The 12501-nt window shown below is 41.3% G+C and overlaps 1 protein-coding gene across 2 annotated transcripts in view; it reads right to left on the reverse strand.

The window, feature by feature from the left end:
- Positions 1-6806: 6806 nt before the first annotated feature.
- Positions 6807-12501, reverse strand: part of SEMA5B (semaphorin 5B) — a 546394-nt gene continuing 540699 nt past the window's right edge. For both annotated transcript variants that reach the window (XM_060262054.1, XM_060262053.1), the window contains exon 22: positions 6807-7185. In XM_060262054.1, the coding sequence (XP_060118037.1) occupies positions 7030-7185 (156 nt within the window). In that variant the 3' untranslated portion in view covers positions 6807-7029. The remainder of the gene's footprint in view (positions 7186-12501) is intronic.

The raw sequence follows: 12501 nt of genomic DNA on the forward strand, positions 1-12501 counted from the left end.
TCAGTGTGCAAAGGAATATGCAAATACATTTCCTGCTTCCACTGAAATGGGTGGATAGATCTTGAAGGATAAATATTTGATATGCACATTAGAATTCCCATGACTCTGAAATAACTGGATTTGGCTAAGTATATTTCTATTCAAGGAATCTAGATGAATGTAATTGTCCAGTCCACAATTCTGTAGTGGTTCATGGGCCATTAACTGGAAAATATGCATAAGGGACATGATCACATCTAAATCTAAAATAGGTTCTAGTGTTGATCAAAAAAATCCACACAACGTCTGGGATAGACCAGATTTCTCTACAAATGTGAGAGGACATTTGGGGGTTTTGAAAACCCAAACAGGAGAGAGAAGGTGAAGATGAAACTGAATTGGAAGATAACAGAAAAAGATAGTTAGGTGGTGGGAAAGAAAAAAAGGGGAGACTGCCAGGTGGACAGAAGGAAGAAAGTTGACGACTGGGCGGGTGGGAGAAAGGAAAAGGGATGTGGAAAGCGGAGAGGGTATGAGGGCGGCCAGCAGAAGGAACAGTCTAGGGTGACATACAGGGAGAAATGAAATGCTTCTTATGAGTCCTTGCGGGTCCCATGCTTGTCTGATGCTGCAGACAGACTTTAAAGGAATAGCATACTAATGCATAGTGAGAATGCTTAAATAGGTTTCAGGTTTATTTTTCTCCCTATTATAGGGCAGCCTCCAACACTCCCTCTTGGGATAGTTAGCTAGAAGCTTTCAGGTTTTGGGACTAGACTATGCTATTTAGCTAGTATATTCTAATAATCGTAGCATTTGGGAAGGTGCAGTTTTATGGTCTACAGGGGGAACTATTCATCTGCATGGCATTGAAACAAATGTGTGCCAAGGTAGCTGGTAAATGGGCATTTTGAAATAGAGTGTCTTTAAAATTCTTCCAAGGTATAAACTAACTACTCATCCTTTATACAGCCCTGAGAGGCACTACTCTGTCACGTAACACAAATTCTAACAATCTAAGTAACTATCGGATTCTACAGATAATAGAATTTGTCATTTGTGCAAAGGGCAGGAACCAACCTGAAGATGAATTCCTGTAGTACTGTTTTTTAAAAGAACAACTCACATGGTTAGCAGGTTGTTGGGTTTTATTTCTGAATTACTCTTTACATAGTACAATTTATAAAAATACAGAGAAGCCCAGCCCCAAAATTCACAGTGTCTAAAGGCAGTGTTTACAATCTAAATCACCTTTATTCTGACAGTACCGTTGTGTTAAGTTGCATAGGAAAAGTGATATGCCTTCACAACAGGGTCCAGTAATTCTTCCCATTTTTTGCTTCATGAGGCATCAGCTTTTTGTGTAGAGTGATAATTCTCTTTATATGCTCAACAGATCAGATCATCTCTCCCCCTCCCCTCCCCACCCCGCCCAGCTTCTACTGCAAAACTGAACTGTAGTATTGCCCATCTTCATCTCCTATTTGGCTTCCCCCATGTTTCTTCTTTTGAAAATGAACTGGATGCCATGTCAAATATGCATGCAAATAGAGACTGAATGACAGCGGTAGCACAGCTGACTGGCTTCAGTATTATTTTTACCTTTTTATTCATTGCATATTCTTTGTGACCTCCTGATGTCACCTCCCAAGCTGGCCGCTTAACCCCTCAGACTCTTGGGTTGTCCTTCAACAAACAGGGCCATTTTGTTATGTAGCCTTGTCTTTATAACAGCTTACAGTGCACTGCACAAAGGTTCAGTGGTAGGTTTTTATGTTCACCCTCTCTAACAATCTCTTCTGTGCTGCAAATTCTCAACCATAACTGTAATTTGGGCGAGGGGGTATTTAAATTGCTAACTGGCTGGGAAAGAGACATTCTGCTCAAAAATACATATTTCTTTCGAGATTTCAGGCAGAGAGACCAGCTATCAAAAACAGTTTCTGAGACAAAACCCTAGTCAACCTTGGCTCAAATTAAATTTTAGAAATATTCTCAGGGCTCTCTCCTGCTGTCCCCTGCAACAGCCGTTATTACAGTGAGATAGTAAATCATAGCAAAATAGGAATGCTTGTGCTTTTCAAGGTCAATCTACACGTGACTCTTTTCCCTGCAGTGTATATATGGGGGGAGCCCCTGCTACTGTCTCATACAGCATGTTTGGACATTGTGTTGGTACAACTGCAGGCATTTAGGAGCTGTATTAAAAGATCTGTGTTTGTTTTCATGTCCTCCATTAACCCTCCCTTTTCTGCATAGTGCAATGAAAATGAGTGGTACAGGTACAAAATTCAGTCGCTTCCGCTACATCCAACATACCATGTAGAAAGCAATGCTGAAGTTTTGCAGTAAGCAATGACATGTGAATTATAGGCTCCAGGTCTAGGTGAGTCTATTGTCCTTAGCTGCAACTTCACTTGGCTTTCACGCATGCTATGCTGATAATTAAAAAAACCATAGGACAAATACACTAAGTCAACTTGGGGTGTTTATTCATAAAATATGAGCAAATACAAACATTGTTTACTTTGCCATTCTTAACAGGAATGGATTTTTGTGGACTGGGGAAGATGAACAGATCTAGCTGTAGAAGTCGACGTTTCTCTCCATGTTGATTAAACAACAACAAAAAAACCCCCATTTATCTAGGAAAAAGCAAATATACTGTTAAAATCTTCTGCGGTCCCCTTTGATATCTGTCCCCAAGTCCCAGGGATCCTTATATTATTCTAAATTTTTCCTTAGATATTCTGCAGGACACGTGTGATGTGTGTGTATTACAAGTACCCACAGACACCCATATACTAACTGATTATAAGGATTTTGTAGGGATTACATTAATATCTTGCATGTGTAAGAAAATCCCCCATTTGCTCCCCATGGCTAATGACCTGGCCTAGTAGCAGTTTAATATCAGAATTCTGAAAACTTCCTCCTACACCAGTCATCATCTTTTTTTAATTTTATTTTATTCTCTAAAGAAAATAATAATAAGGCAGTAGGTATACTCATATAACTTTTAAATTCACAGCAATCCAAGTTCCTCTTTACAGTGGCATGACCCCCTTGCCCGAGGATGTCTTCCCTATTCAAAATGTACATCATTAAAGAACAGGATAGTTTTAAACCAGTGTACCAGCAACAAATCCTATCCCATTTACGCTAAACTACTGCTGCTTTGTTCATTGTCCCGGCAGCCCACTAAGAAGAGCCAAACACACTCGGTTGAACCGAGGTACACCACAACACATCTACTAGCGCTGCCTTTTGCATTCCAAAGGGCCTACGCCAAATTTAATGGCCACGCTACAAATAACCTTCAATCTCGGCAGGAAGATGGGATGTTGTGCAGCTCATTCGTCTACAAGGAAAGTGCGACAGGTCACTTCAACAGGATCATCCCGTCAAGCATTCCAGTCATGGCATTTTCTTTCCCTAAGACCCCTTGGGTTGCTCCGTTAATTTAAATGTCCTCGCACAGAGTGAACAGGGCAGTTTTTCTGGGTGGAAAAGGTCATGCATCCCTGCAAGAAATCACTAGCTCAGAGGGTAAAGAGAGCAAGTGCAATGGCCATACCAACTCCTTATTGTCCCTGCTGTATAATCCTTATGCAACAAGAGAATGATTCAAAAGAAAAAGACATTCTCTCACACACAAAATGTTTTGCATAGTTTCATGAGCATGTGGCAATTATGATCATAAACTGAAAGGTAAAAACATGCATTATATATACATTATAAGGTAAACTGCTATAATAGGCCAGGTCATTAGCCATTATACGAAAATCTACTTTTTCTAAAGAAATCAAAAGGCTACCTATTCTCCAAAAGTTGATACAGGATTCATGGCAAAGTTCTCATTATTTAGACCTCAGTTCAGACAACATATCCATTGAGTTCACCTTAGAAATGGCTCATCATAATCCTACCAAACAATAAATGACTCAGGGATTTTTTTTTTAAACACAGCCTGACTGACTGGATGTTTGAGCTGTGCCAGTATCATTCAGATGCAGAAAGTTGCATTAGGGTTTCAAAAGCTGAAAAAACTTCAAGATTATTGGGAATACTTTTAATTGGTGTATCTCTTGTTTCTGGGAGTTTCGGCTGCAGTCTAGACTGGTTGCTGGCTTCTCCCTTTGCCACGGAATTGCTGCTTCGGGATTTCCCCCCCCACCCCTTCCAAGTTTCAATAACAGCCTTATAATGAAGACTTCTATTTTTTTTAAAAAGCAACCATCAAAAGCCTCTCTGAGTGGGAGAAGCTTCTCAAATGGGTCTCCTTTGCCTATGGTGTCACCCACTGTGGCATTTGCACACAGCTGTCCTACCAGTAGTAATGCTGTCTCTTCAAAACACTAGCATATCAATTGGCTTCCTTTCTAAAAAAAAAATTGGCACAGCACTGATGCCACAACACAGCACTGATGCATTATGATGACCTAGAGAGTAGGTTATTTGAACCACTGAGGAGCTGTTGCAAGAGAAATTCAAATCCACCATGTCCATTAGAAACATGGTGAGCAAAGTGCTGAGTTACCTACCAGACTGGGGATACAAGTTTGTCATTAACCTGCCACGCATTGGAGCATTCAAAAGTCAGCTCTCGGCTCCTCTTGAAAGTCATGCAAAGTGACTTAGTGAGGAACCTTCATGCATCCCCTCACACACTCCTTTGCTTTGCTGCACACTAACACAATGACTGCAACCAAAGGTTTTTGTTTTTGCAACTGTACAGCTCTTCCCATTCAGTGCCTGGGAAGAATGAATTGGGCTGGTCCGACTAATACATCCCTCCTAAACCGATCGGTGGCACTGGAAGAACAAAGCAAAAATTACTACCTAACAAGGAAAATAGATTCAAACCATCTGCCTTATTGCATAAGCAAAAACAAAACAGGCAAAAAGTGATGGAAAAAAATAATTAACGGAACCGTTAGTTAATTTCTTTATGCTTCTGAGAACCGTTGCACAATTAATTAGTTTTGCAACAAGCTGAAATCCTCAACAATGCTTCTCAGTTTCCCTGATCCGACAACTGCTTACTGAAGTAGGAACTCTGATGTGTCGCTGCAGCAAGAGTTAGAAAGTAGCTATGTATGTGTACTCACTTTTGCCTGCAGCACACACAACAATGGCCCTATGTGGCGGGGTGGGGGGAGCGGATTTGGATGTGTGTCTGTAGCAATACAAGTTCTCAATCACTGTCAGCTTAAAAAAATCAATGAGGAGGTGGCATAGCCAATCCCAAAGCAACCTAGCCTATGCTTCCATCCAAACTACTTTAGCCACTGAAATTGGCCACAGTTTAATGTTCACTATTATGTTTTATGACTCACTTTTGTTGATATCATCACTGGGTTTTCTTCCCTTTCAAAACAGTTGGGCAGTTTGGCTCACGAACAGAACAGCTTTCCAGTTCCTATTCCCTGCTGTACAAAGGAACTTGGATGTGCCACACTCTGCCACACCTGAGTCTATTCTCCCCAAAGGTGTTTTCAAAACAGCAGAAGCAATGAGCCTCTTATTGGCTGCCACACAGTAAGCACAAATTTAAACAAAATGGCATGGAGAACTATCAAACTAGCCACTGCGGAGATGGTCGCTGCTGGAGGAAGATGCAAAGGAAAAACCCCAATGCTCTGCCAGTGCTCTTCCTTCATGCAGATTGGCTCACGCTCTTTATCACATGCTCTGTAAAGTGGCCTTCTCTTAGCACCATGAGTTCATTGTACATATATATACACACACACACACTAAGGAATGCTGAATGACAGCAGCAAACTTGCTTATATTGCCAAGCACGCTGGATGAGATTGTCTATGAAAGCACAGGTGACGGATAAGACTTCCTGCTAGACATCGACGTCAGACAATCATCTGGCTGTAGAAATGGCTTCTGCACTGATCTGACACAGTCCCACACATACGTAGAATTACATTTCAAGGCTGGACTGACTTTTAAACAATGCTACAGACCCCAGATTAACAACAACTGCAGCAGAATCACTTTTGTTTTCTTCATTCTTGGATACTGTAGAATATTGGCAATTGATGGGAGTGCTGGCTGGAAGACACTTGGAGAATCTGCAGCAGGCTTTCTGGGTTAGGCTGTATTACGGAGACATTCTTTAGAGACATATTGTGAACTCAAATGTTTTTGTTCGAGTGGATAAAAAAAATATATAAAAAAATAAAATTGGCATTAGCACAAAAGCCTGGTCATGTCAACAGACAACAGGGGCACCAACCTCACAGGTCCTTAAGAGGCTACTGGAATCAAAGTTAGAAGAAAGTAAAGGTTTCTTGCTCCCTAACAGGATATTCCATGGCTTTTTTTTCACTCTGCGCCCTGCCCCCCCCCCACCATGGTGGAATACAGCTGTATCTCCTTTACTGAAAAGCCATATTAATATCTTGTTACTTTTTTACTCCAAATTATGACCGGAAATGTTTCAAGTGCTTCTTTTGAGAACCTCACTAGACTTTTTTCCCACCATAGTTTGCATATATTGCTCCATGTCACTGGAAAATTTGATGATGTGATGATCAACCCCAAAGCTGGAAAACCAAAATCTTTTAGCATGTTTCATAAGGCTTGTCTTGTGGGTAATGTTTATGGTCCCCTTAATCCATAGGCATAGAAAGGGTGTGTATCAAAGCATTGGTGGTATTTTTTTTTTTGTCCACAGATGTTGACCGAATTTCTGAGGAAGTGGTGGGTAGCCACGTACCGTTTCACACAAACTTAGCACATTGTGGTTGGCACCTGAACAATGTTGGCACCCTCAAAAAAGGATAACTACCGGCCATAAATATCCATAGCTGTGGACCTCTCAAAATTCCTAGGCAGGATAGTCCATCAACAGTGGGTCAACTTAAAGAGATGCACTGCTTAGAGTAAACCCACTGATAAATGATAAAATAAAAGGCCCACTGCATAATATTTACATCTAGAGACTGGGCCAATATTTGGTCCGTAAACTCAATTTTAAAAAATAAAAAAAAATCAAATAGGAAGCCATCCAGTTCTTGGAGAACCTGTCCATCATCAGCTGTTAGTAAAGGTCCTTCCTGGGGAGGCCTCAGGCCTGTAGTCATATTTATTCAGTGTACTGGGGTAATAGGTTGTTGTGTACACATTTGTCTGCTGCAAAGGGTAGAAGTTGGTCCTGTCATCTGGTATCAAATTGTTCTTGTTAAGCGTCTGTGAAAAAAGAACAAAGACACAGAAAATGACTCATGTTGTCCTTTTTACTGATTTCATTTTCAAGCACTGCTTTCTGTTCTTCACATCTGAGAGAACAAAATGTGTTTGGTGGCTCTGTATGGAGTCATTCCATGGGTGGGACCACAGCTTCTGTCGGGTCTCTACCACGGCTTTGGGGGATCTGAGCCAAACTACGATGATACAGTGATGTCTCCAGAGACTGATAGTCTCTTACCAGGATGGCATGGTGTTTGTTAGCCATCGCCAACTTTGTTAGTCATTATCTGGCAGCCATGCTGGGCCTAATGAGAAGCAATGAAACATACTGGTTCCCTTCGACTGGTTAAACTACTGCTCCCTCCCTCCCAGTAGCAATTGTGGAACAGCAGGTGCGCATTTACCTGAACTCCATCTCCACTGGTAGATATCCAGGTTTGGACCCCCACCCCCCGATATTAAGTGTGTCACTTCTGTAAGCTACAGTATAAGTAACAAGGCATGGTCACATTTGATTGCAAAGGTTTCTGAAGAAAGTTAGCAATGTTACAAGTAGTTCTGAGTAGCATGAAGAAAAAATGGAGGTGAAATACAGGTGTGCTTTTAATTGTCAGACCTTAAGGAATTTCCTCTTTTCTCTCTTGATTTTCATTGCTCCACACTGAACTATACTACTGAACTAAGATTTTTTTTTTCACTTCCTCCCCCCCAAGTGTAAATGCCAATTGTCCACAACAAATATTCCACAGAAAAAGATAAAGACCAAGTTGAGGAAGTGCAGGCCATTGTAAAAGGTTTTAGTTGTTAATAAAAGAAAGGGTAGAGAAAGGCTTTCTAAAATAAGGTGGAATTTATTTGAACCAGCATTCACTGAGTACCAAAATATTTGTTTTCAGGGCAGGGAATGTGTGTTTCAAACTACTTTTGCCGTATTTAGAATGTATGGCTGTCTGCACCTTCAATGAGACTTAGACTCAATGAGACTTAGTCTCATTGAAAATACAGGCATGGGATTTATTCTTAACTAATTAAAGTTCCATTTATTTCAGGAAAATTTAGTTGGCCTATCCCATTGTTATCAAGTTCATAGAGAATATATGTGATGCTATGCATTACATTTTTAGTCCCTCTTTTCTTCTGAGGAACACAGGATGGTAGATGGTTCTCCTTTCTTCAAAGCAACTCCATAAAGTAGATTAGGCTACGAGACAGTAGCTACCTAGAAAATAATTCCTTAATGAGTTTTACAGCTGAGTGGAACTTTGAGCTCGCTCCCGTCTCACTCTCTACACTGGCTCCAGTATGCCATTCTAATCACTGGATTCAAAATGAAACCTCCAATGTGTAAAGTTCATAAATACATTTTGGCAGTCTCTGTATGGTCCTGGTTTCCCTGGAGCATTCATGGGTCTTTGCTTTCTTACCACTTCCCTGCTTCTACATGTATCACACAGAACAGAAATGTACCCACCTATGCTACAGGATAACGGCACAACCTGATTTTTATTTTCAAACAGTCTGAAGGCCAAATTAGGCAAGCCACTGATGATGACTTCTCTGCTTACATTTCTATTAACAAGAACTGGGATAGGGGTGGAGCCAGAGTTTTTAGCCCATCTTTAACTACTTTGGAGTTGCTGTTTGTATTGAGGGTACAGGTTCCCTACTGGGGCAAATAGCTCTAGAGGTAGGGGAGAAAGTGTTCTGCAAAGCCATTACATAAGGAAGCTTTGAATGGTGACTCCTCCAGTGCTGCAGTCCCAGTCCTCTCCACAAGGATGGATGGATGGATGGATGGATGGATGGATGGATGGATGGATGGATAGATGATGGATGGATGGATGGATGGATGGATGGATGGATGGATAGATGATGGATGGATGGATGGTTGGATGGATGTTTAGATGATGGATGGATGGATGGATGTATAGATAGATGATGGATGGATGGATGGATGGATGGATAGATGATGGATGGATGGATGGATGGATAGAATGTTTAATCATGGTTGATGCCCAGCTCTTAAATACAAATACATAAAATGCAACGTTTGGGTCATAAAAGGTAAAGGTAGTCCCCTGTGCAAGCACCAGTTGTTTCCGACTCTGGGGTGACGTTGCTTTGATGTTTTTATGGGGTGGTTTGCCATTGCCTTCCCCAGTCATCTACACTTTCCCGCTGGGTACTCATTTTACCGACCTTGGAAGGATGGAAGGCTGAGCCAAACTGGAGCCGGCTACCTGAAAACCCAGCTTTCGCTGGGATCGAACTCAGGTCGTGAGCAGAGGGCTCCGACTGCAGTACTGCAGCTTTACCACTCTGCATCACGGGGCAATAATAAAATCACTCAAAATACAATAGTTAGGTATTATAATGCCTGATTTAAAAAAAAAAAAAAACACCCTGAAATCTTAACATTCTACTACATGGGCTGTTAAAATTATCCTAAACCTTGCAGCAAGCCAATCACATCTAGCTACCTGGTAAGTAACGTCAAGATTCCTATCTCAAAGAAGACTTGTCAGAAGGTATGATCTCTGTCTACAGGAAAAAGGTGATGCAGAAAAAGGAAGGGATTCTCAGAAAATCCGATACAATCAAACAAAACATGTTCTAACGATTCTGTACTTTCCCTGCAGCAAGGACAGATCCTTTCTTAGAAGGGGATCTTTTTATACTTTCCTTCGAGGACACTCTCCTATACTCTTGATTTGGTAAATGAGAAAAGTAAGACATAGGGGTTACCTTCATAATGGGTTCCAAACGAACCCTCCCTCTCCCTATCGTATTCAAGTCATATTGCCTTGTGGTATCCAGAACCCTCTGTTTAACCATAGCCTTCATTTGTCATAACTCACAGAGCACAGAAATTGCTTTGAAAAACCACAGAAAGGCATTTTCTTTTTCAGTGCCCTATTCATGGAGGAACATAAGAATTATTAGCCTTGTCAGCCCCATAGTTTTAGCCAAACCAAAGCCTTGCCTCCACCAGGGCCATACCCAATTCCAGGCACATAAGAGCATTTGGGACACCATCAGGCACTTGTAACATTGTTCTCAAACTTTCAGGTTGGATTATGTCCAGTTTCCTAGTTTTTGAGTTTCCAATGTCAGTTGGGGCTCCCTAGGTAACCTGGGTAAGAGATTTGGCCTTGAACACTCTTAGAGCTGCTGCCGCACATTTGCCCCCCTCCACAAGGAGTGAGTCATAGAAATGCAACAAGATGGGATACCCAGTAACTGCTCTTCACTGTTTCATTTGGTTACATACCCTCTTCGTGTGGAATCCGCCCCCCCCCCCCAAAAAAGCACTTGTTTTTCATTGCTGCTATTTAATACAAGGCCAAAATTAAATGACTACATTTAAAAGTTCCTCAGATCAGAGGCTGCTAGAGGGATGCATTTAAGAACATAAGAACATAAGAGAAGCCATGTTGGATCAGGCCAACGGCCCATCAAGTCCAACACTCTGTGTCACACAGTGGCAAAAAATGTTATATACACACATACACTGTGGCTAATAGCCACTGATGGACCTCTGCTCCATATTTCTATCTAAACCCCTCTTGAAGGTGGCCATACTTGTGGCCGCCACCACCTCCTGTGGCAGTGAATTCCACATGTTAATCACCCTTTGGGTGAAGAAGTACTTCCTTTTATCCGTTTTAACCTGTCTGCTCAGCAATTTCATCGAATGCCCACGAGTTCTTGTATTGTGAGAAAGGGAGAAAAGTACTTCTTTCTCTACTTTCTCCATTCCATGCATTATCTTGTAAACCTCTATCATGTCACCCCGCAGTCGACGTTTCTCCAAGCTAAAGAGTCCCAAGCGTTTCAACCTTTCTTCATAGGGAAAGTGCTCCAGCCCTTTAATCATTCTAGTTGCCCATCTCTGCACCTTCTCTAATGCTATAATATCCTTTTTGAGGTTTTACATTAGCTTTGCAATGTAAAACTATACACAAGAGATGACAAGAGCAGAGAAAGTGGGCCCATGGCAGAAATTAAGAAATGTGGTTTTTTTAAAAATCCAGCCATCAACTGGCAATAAAAAAAAAACCTAGACCCCACAGAAATAATAAGCCATTCCAACAAGGAGGCACGTGATGGAATATGAAAGTTTTTCCAAAGGGAAAATGATTGAAGTCCACAGCATGCAAATGGCTGCAGAAATGGTCTGTGGAGGTGCCTAATACCACTATGATAAAAAGGCAGAGGAGGAGAAAGAGCAAACAGGTCAGAGAAATATTAGCCCGCCACACAGAAGACAAAGGATGAAAAACCCACTGAATTTTTTAAAAGCATCTGGATATGCCAGACCTGGGGTTCTTCCCAGGCAAAATGGATTTTCCCCACCATGACACTGTCTAAATAAAAGTTTAGCTATAACTTCACTACCACCAGGCCCAAACTTTGCAGAACAGTTCCTAATTAGAAATTATAAACCCACAGTTCTCGTCCTCCTCAGACTTCAATACATGCAAATTGCAGGACGTCCTATAAGACCCTCAGATCCATTAGGCTCAGTGTTTCATTAGCAAGCCTTGCATTTGCAACTCCCCTCTCCCCTTTACTGCTCCGTGATAATTAAAAGAGAATTCAACAACTGTTCCTTTCCTCCCTTGCATTCTGAAAGGGCTCAATGTCTTTGCTGAGCCCTGTATAAACACATTTCTTAAAATCTCAGGCAGTCAGGCAAAAGAAGAACTTCCTTAGCTGGAGGCAAAGTCACAGAGAAAGCAGGATCAGTGCGCAAACACATTTATGTTCTCTGGCAAATAGATGATTTGGCTTCTTGTTAACAAACAGATCTTACGGATCCAGGCCGAGGACACTGGTATGATTGTTCTGTAGCAGGGCGATCTGAATCTGAAGAAATGTCTCTTGACAGTATTGAAAACTGCTTTACATCCTGTTCCTAAAAATATTATTTGGAAGTATGTTGTAATCTCTATGGAATTTACTTGGATATTATTATGATTCATACTCTGATGTATGTTCCAGTGTACTTATAAAGCCCTTGTGTACCAAGGCGACCCCTTTAATTTCAATGAAGGGATAAGATCTACAAATCAAGCTTTACAATAGACAGGGAATGCATTTTGACCAGGGAAGCAGCATACTTTCAGCGTTGGAGTTATGATGCCACCAGTGTGCCCTCTAAACTGAGTTAGTGTGAGCAAACTCCAGCTCACACATTTTGGTCTTCGCTCAGGAGAAATGGCCCAAAAGCAAGCTAACTTATGCAGTAGCTCACAACTTCAATGCTAGTAGCTCACAAAATATAATTTTTGCTCACAAGACACCACAGTTTAG

This window comes from Heteronotia binoei, chromosome 21 (assembly GCF_032191835.1).
Source record: "Heteronotia binoei isolate CCM8104 ecotype False Entrance Well chromosome 21, APGP_CSIRO_Hbin_v1, whole genome shotgun sequence".
Taxonomy (NCBI): domain Eukaryota; kingdom Metazoa; phylum Chordata; class Lepidosauria; order Squamata; family Gekkonidae; genus Heteronotia; species Heteronotia binoei.